The sequence below is a fragment of the Rutidosis leptorrhynchoides genome, chromosome 9 (assembly GCF_046630445.1).
Source record: "Rutidosis leptorrhynchoides isolate AG116_Rl617_1_P2 chromosome 9, CSIRO_AGI_Rlap_v1, whole genome shotgun sequence".
In the NCBI taxonomy this organism is placed as follows: Eukaryota; Viridiplantae; Streptophyta; class Magnoliopsida; order Asterales; family Asteraceae; genus Rutidosis; species Rutidosis leptorrhynchoides.
In genome coordinates this window covers 68,467,163-68,484,249 of record NC_092341.1, presented here as the reverse complement: position 1 = coordinate 68,484,249, position 17,087 = coordinate 68,467,163, and the positions used below count along the sequence as shown (strand labels likewise).

The window sequence follows — 17,087 nt, the reverse complement described above, 5'->3', positions numbered from 1 at the left end:
TTTTTTAGTATATAAGGGAAATAAGTTTAGATTTGGTCAAAGTAATTACTCCGTATAACATTAAATTTAATTTTTATTTTATTTTTGCAGGAACACATGATAATTTTTTAAGAGATCCGAAGATCAACAATAACTGATACAAAAGTAAATCAAACAAACAAAGCTCTAATCAAACTAACATCCTAAACAAACAAAATCACCAAATGGTCACAAACACGTTTCACTAATATCTAAAAGACTAAAGCTATAACATGAGTAAACATTATAGCGACTGCACTAAATACCATTCCACAACTCAAATAACCCCAGAGAACATCAGAGATATTCTGGCCAAGAATCAGATAACAAACGAAAGAAAAAAAAATAAACTGACGACAACTGCCATTGGGCAGCCGGAAAACAAACTGATAAAGTCCAACCATCGGCACATCTCGCATCACAGCCAAACCACTACATGAGAGAACGAAGGTAGAAGAATCAAGCGAGCTGTGCGAACCATGTGGTATCCCACTACCAACCGACACAAAAGCACGCGCCTGAAAAATATATAACACTGGCGACTGACATCAACGCAATCAACAATCCTGGAACTCTAACAAAAGCACTCCAACGCCTGATCTACAGAAAGAACCAAACTACTAAAACAAGTACTCATCGCCTGAATCTCTTGCAAATTCAATGCCGAAGAAAGAATTCTGGTCACAAAAAGCAATCGTCGGCGAGGTCTAAATCACATCAGAACACACAACTATCCTAAATCCAGTGAAGCAATGGAGATCAAGGCACACAGGCGGCCAAGAATGACGGCCAAACCTCCGGCTAAAACAGAGACACCTCCGGCCACACCCATGAACGAAGAACCACCATGGAAGATTAGGGAAGATGTAGGCCACCAAAACTAAACAAAACCCGACCATCAACGACACTCCCGGACAACCAATTTCCACCGCTAAAAAAATGACAATGAGAAAAAGAGGGTTAGCTGGAAAACAAGACTCAAAATTGAATTCGTTGGACCAAATATAAACTTAGGGGCAACTTAACCAACTTAATATTGTTGTATACAAACAATTGAGCTATGACATAGTTGTTGTCTACAAACATTTGAAACATGACATGGTGTTGTCTACAAATATTTGAAGTAAGACATTTTGTTGTCTACGAATTTTTGAAATACGAATCTTTTATGGCCATCCATTCTTTAATACTATTGTGGAATTAAACCTATAACTCACCAACTTTATGTTCACCTTTAGCATGTCTCTCATGTACTAGATGATTTGCTTCCGCTGATTGCTATTTGCTTAGAGGTCGCATGCTGCATAACTGGAGATCGAGTTATTATTCAAAAACACTTTATCTTATTAAGTGTACCGTATTACTTTTATATGATTTTTATGGTAACTTTCTATTTTGGGAAAGTTTTGGAAAATAAATGTAAATCATTTGGAAAACGTCTCATATAGAGAGCGCAATCATTGTTGTGGGACCTAATGATTAACACGCCGTCAAATGGAATTTGGCGGGGTGTTATACCTGATCAATTATCAAACATATGCAATTCAACTCACCATTCTCCCAGAGTTATCTTGAGTAAACATAACAGTCACGATTACACAGTACAAGGTTCCTGTCACCGAAGACCTCTAAACTGTGGCTAGTCAAATTGACTGACTTATAGACTCGAACTGTGACCCAGTATTCACTGTAATCAATAATCGTGTCAACGTTCGTTGCACATGATCAACCCATATATCAACTAATGAACAAATTAATTCATCTCTTTGGTCTAGATAATGCTCAATTTACCTAACCTCAATAACCACTTGAAATAATTATGACATACTCCAATATTTACAACCACAACTAGTCAAATAGCTCAGGATTAAAAAATTGAAAATAAATGCAATAGACTTCAACAAGTATTCACTCACTTGAACAATCACATATACCAATTAATTTGCACAAAAGTTTTAGCAAGAATATTTATGTGTTTAAGTAATAAATCATCATCATACATGTAATAATCAATCATAAAAATACATTTAATATAGTATTTAGCCTATATGAACATAAATAGTTTAGCCAACAATCATACTTGAAAACAAAATCATATCACGATGGAAAAAGAAATTCATAGTTTAACAAAGAATTAACCTAAGAACAATGATCGATCTTGAGTCTTGATAGGCTAATATGATACGCTGGAACCTGAGAAGTTCAACAAGCCGACTAACTCATAAGTTAATATGTAATACATTTAGCTAATTGGACTCAGAATACACAATTTAATATGAAGGTTGACTTGCAACGACTATTTCTTGTGTAATAGTCATCTGTAACGGTGGTTTGTAAGCCACAGTTTTGACATGATTGTTAGTTATGGTAGGGTTCTAATCACCTAAAAACATCGTAGGCAAGTTTCTAAATTAATTGTGTCTTGCAGAGTAACTATTCTTGAGAACAAGTTGAGATTTTGCCTATAAATATTGGAGTTTTATGTTTTGGTTTTGATGAGGTGATTGAGAGTTGCATTTTTGAGTCTCTTTTCATATCGTGAGGTAATTCTCTTTTCACATGTGGCTACATTATTGTCAGTTATCATAGCTGTGTAAGGACATGTGATGGTAATTAAATAACGTTGTGAGGAATTCTTGTAATATCATTTGTAATTTATCATAGCCGTGTAAGGATATGTGATAGCCTCAGAGTTAAGAGTTATATGGTTGATACGGTCATGAAAGGCTTAGAAAGTTCTCGCGTTAAAGGGAAGCTCATTAACTCAAAGGCGTCTCCAAAACCTAAATCTAAGAAAGTCAAACCCTGAAAAGTCTATGGAGTGGAGTTGGAAGTCTTGATGGCATTTGAGCTTTTACTTGGTGTTTAGTTTTGTCTTTGTTTTATTTTTTAGGCTTGGTTGACTCTCTATGGTAGATGGGTAAGAATCTTCCTCTTTTGTGGGTTTGATTGTGTGCCCTCTCGCAACGATGTTGCTGGTTTATTAAGTGTGGTTTGTTTGTGGTGGTGTTGATCCATTTTTAGTAGGTGTTAGCTTAGTTCGTTATGTTTGCTATGTTCTTTGTGGTTTTGCCCGTTTTTCGTGCTATCTTGTATTGATTTTTTTTGTTGTTAATAAAATTTTCGGTTTTTTATTTTGGAAAAAAGATACATATTTTGTTATTGACAACACTTAAGTTTTTGTACTTTAACCACACACACGCACTAATCTTTAGGTATTTTTAAAAACTCCAAGAATATTTTTACAAACAACTCTAATAATGCTATTAAACTTAAGAACTACTAATTGCACATATTCAAACCATATAAGTTATCAAATGAAATTATTGAACACTTATATAGATGCATTTAAGCTTTAGATTGAGTTTTAACTTTTTTTTTTTAACAACGATTTTTACATCAGCGGATCATTTATTTCAACGACCCTTATCATTTGCACATAACACACACGTTCAGGTAGAAACTCGAACCCGCTCGATGGTACCCGGAAACACATCCATACGAGCAGTGTTTGGGTAGAGTTCGTGTACGGATCCGGTACAACATCAAAGCAGACTTATTTTAATGAGACATCTTCTCTCACGAAGAGATTTAAATTGGTGACCTCAACCTAGGCATCCCACGTAATGTGGAGGGTGAACTTGAGAATTAATTGTGTGTGCAAAGATTCAAACCTCCATCTCCTCTGTGAAAAGAATGCGTCATCCACTACACCACAACCACAAGTTCGAATTGTAACTTTTTATAGTCAAATTTTGTTAACACTTCTCAATTAATGAATTTAAATGTTTAAATGAAGATACATTTATGCTTTTGTGAAAAGTTATACCAAGATGCATTTATGCTTTTGTGAGAATTTACAACTTTTCAATGGATAATGGTTAAAAAGTTGGTCAAACACATCAATCTTCTAAAATTACCCTCTCGCGACCACAAAGGTATACCAACTCTAAGCAACTCGTAAAACGAGTTGTAGCTTCTAGATTAGTCAACCCGCATAGCAAGTTGGATCACTCGACTCCGAAAGGGAACCACAAAAAAATAATCAGTACATAGCGTTTAAACTCGAAACTTTAGGTGCTTGTTAGTGGTTCTTAGTTGAAAACATGAGGATCACAAAAGGAAAATTTTAAAACCGGGGCTAATATATAATAATATAAACGTTTGGGGAAGTTAAAGTAAAAAAGAAAAGAGTAAGGGTACATTTGCAATTTTCAATACTTCCGCCAATAAAAATCAGCTAGCGGACCCTCACCTCACTCAGCTCTAAAAAAACATTTCTTCCCCCAAATTAAGAATCGCAAAAATCGAGCCGTTGAAATTGCAGTCAAATTCAGCGCTGTTCACATCTTAATCAGGTGAATTAATCGACTAAAATTTCATTTTAGCATCCAAAGTTCATCGTCATTATTTGTAACAGTTAGTTAAATGCGTCATGACGTTGTTAACGTTTATTTATGGATTGCTGTTGTTATTATATATAAGTTTAATATGTTAATTATGATTTGGATAGTGCGTAGTGAACATAAGCGTGTGTACATGTTGAAATAATTATTTTTTATTTTTTTATATATTTTGAGATTTTTGAAGTCTTTGTATGTATACACTGAAATTGAAACCCTGGAGTATGAGATTTTGGACCGATTTTGTTAGTACACACGCTCTGTGATTTTGTGTTTGATTTGTAGTGATTATGTGAACGGTAGGGCTTAATTAAATTTAGGTAAATGAGTGTATATTGTTTGGTTAAGGAAAATTTTAAATGTAGCATACTTGAGTTTGTTTTTGTGTTTATAGTTCATATCTTTGATTATGCGACTGTTAGGGTTTCAATAGAAATCAAGTAAATGAGTGCTAGTTGTGACATTTTTGAAGTTTTTGTAGATTGCTTGAACCTGAAACCCTGTAGTTTGAATTTTTGGGACCAACTTTGTTAATACACATACTCATTGGTAGTAGAAATTAGGTAAATGACTGTTGGTTGTTTGTTGCTTCGTTTGGCTGTAACATTAGGATTAAGGTGAATATATAAATGACCTATACTTGCGATTTATGTTTGTGCGTGATTTTTGATTTTGATTATGTGAATCCTAGGGGTTTAATAATAATTAAAAATTAGGGACATTAGTCTTCCTTATTCCTTGTTTTGTTTGGCTATAACATTAGGGTCAAGGGATATATTAAATGACATATACTTGAGATATGTGTTTGATTCGTAATTGCTATTACGTGAATGTTATGGTTAAATTGAATTCAGGTAGATGAGTGTTGATTGTTTGCTGTTTGGTTTGGCTATAACATTTGGGATATAGGGTTATGGGAAATATATAACTGATTCTTACTTGAGATTTATGTTTGTGTTTGATTCGTAATTATGCTTATTAGGTACATTAGTATTAGTTATTTGTTGGTTTGTTTGGCTATAACATTAGGGTTTAGGGAGATATTAAAGGACATATGCAGGATTATGCGAGTGTTAGGGTTTAATAGATTTTTGGTGGACGTGTGCCGATTGTTTGCGTTGGCTGTAACAAAAGGATTGAGGGAAATATTAAATGACATATACTTGAGATTTTGTGTGTGTTTCTGAATTATAACACTGACTGCATACGCACGTAAGAGTCGATTTAGTGACATTTATATAATTTTTATCGTTATTACAGTTTCTTTTGGCATTTATGTTTAATTAAAGAAACAGAATAAGTCAGCGACTAATTCACATTCTCAATTTAGAAGCCTTAGTTATATTTTTTTGTGATATATATCAAGTAGCATGCAAGTAAAAGTTAGCCAGCCACTATGTTCAAGCTAGTGATGAATTCAGACTGCGCTAGTTTAGTATTGGACCAATGATTAACATTTTATTTTTCGGTATTTCCAATTACTATTTTTGAGAGAATCATGAGTGGATTTTAAAATGTTGACGTATTTTCTGTTTACATATAAGGAGACTTATCATTTCATTCTACATTGGAAATATGTGAATTAGTACCTTTCTATCTACCTTGGTGCATTTTTTAGTTGTTATCTTCCTAATTTTGAAATATTGATCTCAATAATGTAATTTGCAAACATGATATTAGAAGAATTATCTTTATTTATATTCTGCTGCTGAATATGTAAAGGCTCAGTAATAAAGGAATAATACAAACTAATGCTTAGTTGCTTACTATTGGAAGCAAATTGTTACCTTTAGTGTTCGAACCCCATGTTCGCTTAAGTTAATATGCACCAGGTATATATATTAAGTTGTGGGCATTTAATATAGTTTTCAAGTTAAAATTAGGCATTTTATATAGTTTTTGAAATGTCGCTGCTAATATAATTGGAGTTTTTCTATGTCATGTGGCTAATTTGTAAATATAACCATGTAATGGGTCTGATACTGCTATGCCTGGAGTCTCTACGAATGTTGTTACTGCATACATTTGAGATGTGTCGTGCATATGATAATGTTGTCTATAACAAGGAGGATGCATTTTTCCCCTTTACTTTTCTATCTGTGTGCTGTTTATGACCTGAAGTATTTTGCGTGTTTGATTTTTTTAGCACATCTTCACGGCCGGTTAGATTCTTAATGAAAGAATGATTGTGTTGGAGGGTTGTCACAGTGACCATAAGGTGGTCTCAAACACCATGCAAATCAGCCGATTAGGAAATGGGGAGGCGGGGACCACCAACATGCATGACCAAATTAACCCAACACTTGTACAGGGCTTCAATGGAAGGCAAGGAAGCTTGGGATCTGGTGGAATCGTTGCGAGTACGTATCAAGGCGATAATGGTTCTGGAGATGTTTCGGGAACATCTACCGAAGGAGTGCGAGCCAAAGTAAGTGACTTTTGCAGCTTAAACTTATATAAAAAATCACTGTTGCAATACTAAATTAAATGCATAATTTTACCTTGACTACTATATTAGCTGCTTTTATATGCATCTAATATAGTTGGCAGCTTACAGTGTTGCTCGGTTTTGGCAGCCTAGGGAGTACTCGGTCAAACTCGGCCAAAACTCCGGGATTACTCGGAAATCGGTCAAAACTCAGAATATGAGTCAAATTTTGTCAAAACTCGGGCAAAATTGGTCAAAGTCAAACTTAGTCAACATCACAGTACTCCCCGAGTTGCCGAGTACTCCCTAAAAGTCCCGACCGAGTACTCCCCGAGTTGCGATTTTTGCTAACTTGTAAAAAACTGAAGTGTTGGTCCTGTTATTTTAGAAGGAAACAGTCTACTGTATGCCAGTCTTGCTTTAGGTTTCAAATAAATGGAATTTGTTCAAATCTATTGAAATAATTTATATTTTTATAACTATATACAGCTACTTATAGTTACCATGAAAAGTCTTTATTGGATGTGGTATCAGGTTTGGATGTTATAATAAGAAAGGCTCTGATTTTGGAGTGTTTTTTGCTATGAACAGTGTCTTCTTTGGTGTTTGTTGTGTTTTTGGATAATTTGCATTATTAAAGTTTATAACAAAAAAATAACTGCAGAAGCAAATGGGACAGCATGAAGACATGACTCTTCAGGATATGTATACCAAAGAAGGTGATTTTGATGATGAAGATGACAGTGATTGGGACCCGTTAGAAAGCCAGATAATGATTGTCAAATGGAATTGCGTCAACTGTACAATGGCAAACCTTGATGATGCAATCTATTGCCATGTATGGTTATATCAACTTTTTATGATGCTTTAATTCTATTATTTATTAATATTATCTTACACGATATATATGTCAATAAGCAACAAACTTTTTATATGTAGATATGTGGAGAGCATAAAGAATCTGGAATCCTTAGGCATGGGTATCTCGCATCGCCTATAGAGAAGGCAGATTCATTGGAACGAAATGGCAAGTCTGCAGGTGATATTCTACATTGATATGTGTGCTTGTTGTTAGTGAACGTGAGAGATTTATTTATATTCAATTAGATAACTTTAAATATTTTAAATATAGAAGACAGTCAAATGCATGGCTTGTAAGCATGTCCAGGTACAGTTATCATTACAATCCATTTATTGTTAGTTGCTATATACGTTCATCAATACTACCAACATCTAATAACAAGATATATATTACATTACATTTCGGGAATTTTAGGGTTTTCCCTAAGGTAATAAGATATACGGTCTTCTATTTTTGCGAAATATATGGTCATCCATTGGTAGTACTTTTTTAATTGCTATATACGGTCATCAATACTGCCATCATTAAATAGCAAAATGTATGCCAACCAAATCTGAATGTTTATGATTTTTTTTTGTTTTCAATGTTGATATTTTATTGATTGATCTTTTCATTCTATCAATTGGTAGCTTCTTTTTCCCAAAATTCAGCCTCGCCAAAAATGACAGTAGTAGGATTTGATGACAGGATGTTGCTTCACTCCGAAGTAAGATTTCTTCCTGATATCTTAATCTTTTCACATACATTTGAACAAAAAGCCATTACCTTTTAATTATTCAATCGCCTAAATGTGAATCATTTACACTTTTCATGTTATCATTCTTTCTATTTTCTTTTCTGTTTGGTAATCCTTGAAAAATTGATTGCTATTGGACAACTGGTGCGAAATTGATTCATATATAAGGTTATAATGTGATACTCGTCACCATTCATAATCTGAACTCGTATTAATGTGCCAGATAAGCTCTTGAATAGACTAATGTGGCGGATATAGTAGACTTACAAATGCAAGTAGAACATGTCAATGTGATGAAAAATTTGTGTTCAACTAAAGCGATTTATTTTGTATTCCTATCCCTATAAATAATGTTTTTTTTATTATTATTATTTTTATTTTTTAATGCTGTAGATTGAAAAGAAGTCTCTTCCCCATCCAGAAAGACCAGACCGTCTTCGAGCAATCGCCGCCAGCCTGGCAACAGCAGGTGTGTGTGTGACTCTTGACCTTTTTAACCCATTCGACCATTTGACACATTCTACCTTGTAAAATATATTCTATATTTTTAACTTTTTTCATAAATTACAACGTTAAGATATTTCCACTTTTACATATGTTGCTTAGATCCTTTACTTTTTACTCGTAGGCATATTTCCTGGAGTATGCCAACCAATTCCAGCGCGAGAAATTACGCCAGAGGAACTCCAGATGGTAAGCATCTCCCTTATTATATTATTTTTGAGTAGTCATTAATTGCATAAATATCCTAAATAAGCTGATTGCCATGCTGATCTTCTAATATCCTATATTTTAGTCACCAATATCTGGAATCGTATTGCATTGCAGTCCATATGTGGTACAGCATATTTGCTGTTTACTTAGGCTATTGACTTAATGACCCAGATTAACACGATCTTTAAATTCAGGTCCATTCTGATGAAAATATAGTATCTGTTGAACTTACAAGCCAATGTGTTGCTAGGTATGTGAAATGATGATAACTAATAGCCTTCACACTATAGTATTGCTACATGTTTTTCATTTATCATTCGGTTATAATTGTTTCCTGGCAGTTATTTCACTCCCGATACTTACGCAAATAAAGATTCTGCGCTCGCTGCAAGGCTCGCGGCAGGATTATGTGCCGATCTTGCTAAATCAATATATTTTGGGCGTGCGAAAAATGGGTTTGCTTTGGTAAAATAGCTTATATTCTGGTCATTACAATTCACCTCTAGCAAAAGTTCTAAAAGTCGCGAGTCGGGCGTTGACCAACGTTGACTTTTAGTAGTAAATTAATCAAACAGATATATTACACTTAAGTATTTCAAACATGAAACATAGACATTTCAAACATAGATTTATGACGCGAAATCTAATTTTAAAATAAAGGTTTTGACCTAACTTTGACTTTGACCAACTCAGACCTGACTCGGCCGACTTTGACCCAACTTTTTAGCGTTGACTGACTTTTACAATAGTGACTCTAGCTACTTTATAAGTATCGTTATGTGTGTGATGGGTCAGGTGCGTCCGCCAGGTCATCATGCTGGTGTAAAACATGCAATGGGTTTCTGTCTGCATAACAATGCTGCAGTTGCTGCTGCTGCAGCTCGGGCTGCGGGAGCTGAAAAAGTGTTGATTGTTGATTGGGTAATGCATATAGTTTCTTCAGCTTCTTAATTATAGTTTAACTGTTTTTAATTAAAGATGGTAGATAGTATTTTTAGGTACTTAGTTTTAACGTAAATATATGCAGGACGTACACCATGGAAATGGGACTCAAGAAATATTTGATCAGAACAAAGCGGTGATTTTTTCTATAACTTTCTTCAGCCTGTTTTGTTGTCATTATCTTTACTAAAAGAAATATGGAGTACTTTTACTTTTTTGACTATCGAAGTTCAGTATCATTTGTGGTTCAACAAGTGGCTCTTTGAGCCACTTGTTTGTGTCCAAGGTTAAAAATGACGCTAGACAAAGACCAGTCAGTAAGGACCTTGAAAGGTCGAGTCGGTTGAGACACATTAATATTTCAAACATAAATGTTTTAAAAATAAATATTTACAAATAAGATGATGTGGTATTTGTTTAAATAATACGTATGTTTTTTATAATGTTTTCTACAATGATAGTGTATTTATTAGTTTATATTTAAGGGATACTTTGTAAGTCGATGTTTTTCCAAGCTATTTTTAAATGGGCTTGGGATTTCGTTTTACACTAGAACTCCGCCAGACAAAAAGTCGATTTTTGACTGACGTTGACCAACTTTGAACCGACTTTTCTCTACCTTGACCTAACTTTTCTAGTGTTGACCAACTAATTAGACGTTTTTGCACTCGAGAAATATTTGAGCAGAACAAAGCGGTGATTCTTTCTATCACTTTCTTCAGCTTGTTGATATTATTTTTACTAAAAGAAATATGGAATACTTTTACTTTTGTGACTATCGAAGTTCAATATCAGTTGCATGCTCTTTGAACCCACTTGTTTGTGTCCAAGGTTGAAAAAGCCGCGAGACGGAGGCGAGTCGGTCGGAAACTTGCAAGGTCAAGTCGGTCAAGACGGACGTTGACCAACATTAACTTTCAAAAAAATATATTAAATATAAATATTTCAAACATAAATATTTTAAAAATAATTGATGTACAAATAAGATGATGTGGTGTTAGTTTAAGTAATAGATATAGTGTATTAATTATTTTATCTTTTAGAAGTACGATGTAAATCGGTGTTTTTCGAAGCTAAGTTTTATTGTGCTTGGGATATTTGTTTACACTAGAACAATGCCAGACAAAAAGTCGACTTTTGACCCACGTCGACCCGACTTTGACCTAACTTTTAAGTGTTGACCGACTAATTAGACGTTTTTGGACGAAACGAGATGGGCTAGTCACCAAACCGCCGCAACGGCTGCCACAACCGCCGTTTGCAACCAAGTTTGTGTCACTACTGCTACTTGGTGTAGGATGTTGTTTGTCTTTTCTGATGATATTGAAAAATTCCAGGTGTTGTATATATCGTTACATAGACATGAAGGTGGAAAGTTCTATCCTGGTACTGGTGCTGCCTTTGAGGTAACCTAATTCTTTTCACTCAAAATATAGGATTGTACATGTGAATGCGACCGTGTTCATATTAAAAATTTATTTAAGTTTCACCCCATTTTTTTGATTAAAAAGAAGCTAATATTTTTCTGCCAGGTTGGTTCCATGGGTGGAGAAGGGTTCTGTGTAAATGTCCCATGGAGTCGCGGGGGTGTTGGAGATAACGATTATATATTTGCCTTTGAACATGTTGTGCTTCCAATAGGTTATTTATTGTTTATTTTCCACTTCTCTTTTATCCTTTTTTTTTAAATCTTTTTATGTTATCTGGCTAATAATATAATCATACTTGATTGCAGCTAAAGCGTTTGGCCCTGATATAACAATCATATCAGCTGGATTTGATGCTGCAAGGGGAGATCCCCTCGGATGCTGTGATGTAAGTCGGTCAAAGTCAAAGTTGGTTAAAATTTTAATATATTTTGAAATTAGATTTTGTGCCCTATATCTATATCTGAAAGATTTTTGTTTAATGTTTGATATATTTATATGTATAATGTATAATACAAATGCTTAATTTTTTTATTACTAAAAGTCAATGTTGGTCAACGTCTGACTCGTCCACAGCTTGCGAATTTTACAACCTTATTTCAGTGTATTTTTGACAGGTACTTCCGTAGCTAATAAGATATTATTATATTTTTGTAGGTGACGCCTGCTGGTTATGCACAGATGACAAAAATGTTAATGCCATTATCCAGTGGAAAGTTGCTTGTTATCCTTGAGGGCGGGTTCGTCATTTCACTTTTTTTTTTTATCATGTATGGACTTATTTTATAACCATATAAATAAATGATATTACAATTATACTTTTCTCAGATACAATCTCCGATCAATTTCATCATCAGCTACCGCAGTAATCAAGGTAAATACTCTTACTAATTAGGCATTAGTGCATTACTTATTAGAAGTGGCAACTGTCACACTACAATATTACTATATCATTTTCTTTGGACTTTAACGAACCACTTTTATTATCGCATTGCTATGATTCAAGGCATGCGATTTTTATGAAATAATGAATTGATTTTTTGTGGTTTGTGTTGAAGATCTTGCTTGGTGAAAGTCCTGACAGCATTTTGGAGAACAGTGTACCTTCTATATCTGGACTACGAACTGTTCTTGATGTTTTGAAGATCCAGAACAGTTATTGGCCTACTCTGGGACCCATCTTATTAGATCTCGAATCACGATGGGGATCATATGCTGTGCAGGAAATAAGTAAGTTCATTGTTATCTTGCTCCTCGTACTTGATTTTTTCTTCTTGATCAGGTCTATAAATAAAACAGGCGCTAACACCAATATTTAATCATGAATATGCTTGAATTAAATGTCGATGTGAGAATCATACCTCATGTGTTCTTGAGGGAAAAACTTGAATTCAATGAGTATGGAACCAATGTGACAAAGCCTGCTTTATCAACTGAAGCTCCAAAATTGGATGCCTTATCTATTTCCTTTCCCTTGTAAGGGATTGAAACCAACTTGTCTTGAAACTCATGATGCGTGACTGACTCAGACCGACTTTGACCCGACTTTTTAGCATTGACCGACTTTTAAGCCGTGTTTGGGCGACTCGGGACGGGCTAGTCCCCAAACCAACGCGTTGTCCGACTCCAACTATAGTGGATATGAGTGGGAAGGTTGCTTTCTTGTTCTATACAGTAAGATTAGTGACTTAGTATGCCGCAGGGTCAGGTCTTTCATTAACCAACTCCAACTAAATTAAAGAATAGTTTAAATAAAAATGTGATTGACCTTAATCACATATTATTCTTATTCCAATGCATGATATTCTTGAAAGTGATTTGAGGTATCTTTGGTGTTATGTGGAGTGGACCACTTAAAAAGTCACCTTTCTAAGTCTTTAAATTAAAGATTGGCGTTAGAATACGGAAATAAGAAATATTCCAGCAGTGCCCATAGGAATCCTTGTTCACATTAATATGCTATACCACCCCTCGTAATCTTGAAGACTACCCTTTTACCTCGTATATGCAGGATTGGGTATTGTTGTCATCATCTTGAAGACTATATATAAGTTTTTCATATATGCGGGATTGGGTATTGTTGTTGTCATCTTGAAGACGATATAACAGTTTCACTTTTCTTTGGTCTTATTTAATGGTGTCAAAAGAAATGTGATATTGGTTCTATAAGTTTTAAGAAGGGTGATTCGGGTGTAAAAAAATGTGAAATGTAATTCTTCATCTTGAAGACTAACCTTTTCAGTTTCTGGGTCTCGTAATGGTGTAAAAATAATGGGTTGGGTAATGGGTTATAACAAGTATGTGTTGATACTTGTTGAAGCGCGTTGGTTTGGGTTGACCTTGCCCACTATTTATCCAATTGTTTAAAGCTTACATTGTAAATAATTTGTGTTTAAATCATATTACTAAAACAATCATCTAGCTTTTAACTCATTTTTGGCAGATTTTTGCGTGTTCAATTTTTGCTGAACTTTCTTTGATTTATCCGTTAGAGGAGTTGAAATAACTTGAGCTGACCCGTCCTAAGGTAAATGGGCTGCAGTTGCCACAACTAGTGGGGTCCATATACTTGACGTGGGAAGAAATGAAAACCATTAGATTCCCCATAATCAGTCATTCTTGTTTGTTGGTACTCTGGGGTAATGATATTTCCACTTAGGTATTTGATAAATTCACTCATATTATGCATTAGGTTAATTGTACTGTACATGACGTTAAACATCATTATGAGTGGATTTATCAAAATTATAAGTGGAAATATGGTAAAATCTTCAGTAAGTATATATTAATTTTTTGAATCTTGATATATCGTTATCTAATTTTCATCTTGCAGAGAAAAAGAAAAAGCAACGATTTATGGTACCGTCATGGTGGAAAGTGGGACGAAAGAAGTTTCTTCATCACATTCTTTCCGAGCACCATCGCCTAAACTCGAGAAAACGTACCAGATCATCGTTATGGCTGTAAAATGTTCCTTATAGTTGCCCTCATTTTGTACTAATTTTGTATTTGTTACTGGATTTTTTTTACCAAGAGGGCATCTTGACTAGTTCTAGTATTTAGTCATGAAGATATTATCATACTTTTGGTTTTTTCTATCTTTTTGACATCCGCAGACAATGATGTTTGACAGCTTAACTTTAGTAAACACCATCTCTGTGTCACATTTTGGGCCTTAGAAAGTTAGAAGATAAACCACCATAAGATTATTTCAAATTTTTTTTTTGATCATGAGTTTGATTTACAAATCCAGAGCAACGTACGACATTCAATGCAAAAGGTACTAGTCAATTATATCATTATTCTTGTTGGTACAAATAATTGCAAGTTGAAATATTTTGAGCTTGAAAAATGTACAACAGTTGGTGAAAATTCTTTAACCAACAGAAATTGATCATTAAAAAGTTGCTGTGGTCCTACTTCAATTGCCCTTTCAATGAACCTTTTACAATCCCAATTTTTGTGAAAGAAAAGCTCATCAATTGGAGTGCACTATCAAATGCTAGCACTATGACTAGGGTGATTATTGCACAAAGTGAAAAACCCTTAAAAGATTCTGTCTTCATTGATGCATTGTTAGGTTTAATCTTTCATATGACGTGTTCCAGCTTCAAAGTACCGAGTACTACTGAGCTATTGCTATATTGGTGTTATTGATGCATTGTTGGTGGTGGGGCCATCGGGTACGCAACCGGCATAATGTACGGTGGATGGTGGCCGTGAGGCATCATTACCGGAGTTCCAACTGCCGATGGCAAATGGCCAGGAGCAGTGGCTACCGGGTGGCCCATCGGTGCTCCATACATACCCATACCCGGTGGCATACATGGTTGGCGCGGCCTGTGTTTCATGGGTGCACCAACCGTTGAACCGGTTGATGGGTTTGTACTCCCTGATTGACCTGTAATTGGCATTTGGTGTGAAGAAACATCACCGTTATTGATACTAGTGATGTCATGAATACTAGTTCGCCGTCTATCTCTATTCATTGAGTTCAATCTTATGAAGTATTTCTGGGCATGGCTTGCAACTTGTGTAGGTGTTCTTGAAATCACATAGTTTCTTGATATGCTCCTCCAATCACCTTTACCAAACTTGTCCAATCCCAACAAAAATAACCTGTGCAGTTGTACAACGTGCGTAAGAAGTTGTACTAGGCTCAATCTATCCATATAACATTATATTGTACTGGATTTGCTGCTTGCTCTAGAAAATAACCTAGATCTAGAGATAGTTGTGCATATATTGCAGTGCCTAACATTGTACACTTTGCAACAGAAATTGTACAATGCTCTTATAACAATAATTGTTTTCTTGTCAATCAACCACATCATGTACTCTCAATGCATTAATTCTCTAATAATAATTTCATAATAAGTAAGAAATTAAGAATCATAGTACTTGTACAATCAAAACAATTATTCTGAGAGTTCATTTTTCATAAAACTGAAAGCTGATAATTCTGATTAAAAGTTGTAAGGTTTTACCAGTTCGTGTGAAATATTCTTCATTATGTTAACTAATTCATGGATTCTCTTAATCTAAGCTATGCTAGAACTATTTACCTATATTGGGATAAAATAGCGAAAACTTCGATTAGTTACATACCTATGCTCTTCTTCGGTCCATGGAATCCCTTTTCGACGTTCTTGTTCTGCTCTAGAATTCGCTTTTCCGCCACCTTGGCCAGCAGAATCATGACTGGTTCCCGAGAACCCGTTGCTATAATTACAAGACGAGCGTCGATTCGAATTTGATCCATGATGGTTGTGTTCTTTAGTAGAAGAGGAAGATGATTCCTCTCCAAGATACTTGGGAATTGGAATGATTCCACCTTCAATGTCATCAACATCTTCAACAAGTAATTGATAGTGTTGTTTTAACTCTGGAATGGTTTTAGTAGGTACAAGTGAAGCAATTGTATCCCATTGTTCTTTGGAATCAATATTCCAATGGTTGGCAATGGCATTCTCAAAGGCCTTATCTTCTTCTTTGCTCCAAACTTTTGATGATGACATTATTGTTGTTGTACCTATTGCTTTAATGGTTGTATTAGAATGAGATGTTGGTTGAAGGTTTGGAGAGGAGAGTTTTTGTTGAATGATGTAGAGGAAAAAGTGAGAAGGGTAGTGAAGGATAAGAATTGGGGCATCAATTGTATTAATGGAATAGGACCACTCTTTAGTTGAAGGGATGGGCTTTTTTGTCATTTCCTTTACAAATAATACTTCTTCAACAACAACGGCTACAGACTTTTTTCCACGTCCCAATTTTTATAACTAATGAACGAATAGATTTTTGTATGATGACTATGATCATATGAACTACCTTAATAGTGATGGAGTAAGATGTTAGCAAAATGAAATACATTTTACGTTTGTGTTAGTATTAAACTAAATAAATTTTTCTCAAGAACGGAATCAATGTATAAGTTGATTAAATAATGAAAATGGAGTGAAAATATACACTTTGAAAGAAATGTTTAGAGCAAAATTTAAATGATAATTACCAAATATGTTTGCATTAATAATAGAATTAAGGAAACCCTAACACGATT

General features: G+C 34.7%; 2 protein-coding genes across 2 annotated transcripts; one reads left to right on the top strand and one right to left on the bottom strand.

The window, feature by feature from the left end:
• The first annotated feature begins 4,286 nt into the window (after positions 1 to 4,286).
• LOC139866602 (histone deacetylase 15) lies at positions 4,287 to 14,739 on the top strand. The gene is made up of 18 exons (XM_071854888.1): positions 4,287 to 4,376; positions 6,568 to 6,849; positions 7,514 to 7,687; positions 7,789 to 7,888; positions 8,341 to 8,417; positions 8,841 to 8,916; positions 9,076 to 9,140; positions 9,356 to 9,411; positions 9,503 to 9,626; positions 9,957 to 10,082; positions 10,189 to 10,239; positions 11,441 to 11,509; positions 11,636 to 11,744; positions 11,839 to 11,918; positions 12,188 to 12,270; positions 12,359 to 12,404; positions 12,589 to 12,760; positions 14,364 to 14,739. Exons 2-18 carry the CDS (start codon positions 6,604 to 6,606, stop codon positions 14,495 to 14,497), a joined length of 1,788 nt encoding a protein of 595 aa, XP_071710989.1. The 5' UTR covers positions 4,287 to 4,376; positions 6,568 to 6,603; the 3' UTR covers positions 14,498 to 14,739.
• A 58-nt stretch (positions 14,740 to 14,797) lies between these two features.
• LOC139866603 (transcription factor MYBS1-like) lies at positions 14,798 to 16,670 on the bottom strand. Its single transcript, XM_071854890.1, has 2 exons — positions 16,139 to 16,670; positions 14,798 to 15,649 (listed from the first exon to the last, which is right to left on the bottom strand). Exons 1-2 carry the CDS (start codon positions 16,546 to 16,548, stop codon positions 15,181 to 15,183), a joined length of 879 nt encoding a protein of 292 aa, XP_071710991.1. The 5' UTR covers positions 16,549 to 16,670; the 3' UTR covers positions 14,798 to 15,180.
• Between the last annotated feature and the right edge of the window lie 417 nt (positions 16,671 to 17,087).

What these genes read in the sequence shown, in the direction of transcription:
- LOC139866602 (XM_071854888.1), top strand. Translation starts at nt 6,604, where the DNA reads ATGATTGTGTTGGAGGGTTGTCACAGTGACCATAAGGTGGTCTCAAAC. An exon ending in TATTTGATCAGAACAAAGCG is followed by an intron (nt 10,240 to 11,440) that starts GTGATTTTTTCT and finishes GAAAAATTCCAG; the next exon opens with GTGTTGTATATATCGTTACA. An exon ending in CTTGTTATCCTTGAGGGCGG is followed by an intron (nt 12,271 to 12,358) that starts GTTCGTCATTTC and finishes TACTTTTCTCAG; the next exon opens with ATACAATCTCCGATCAATTT.
- LOC139866603 (XM_071854890.1), bottom strand. Translation starts at nt 16,548, where the DNA reads ATGTCATCATCAAAAGTTTGGAGCAAAGAAGAAGATAAGGCCTTTGAG. An exon ending in TGGACCGAAGAAGAGCATAG is followed by an intron (nt 15,650 to 16,138) that starts GTATGTAACTAA and finishes ACAACTGCACAG; the next exon opens with GTTATTTTTGTTGGGATTGG.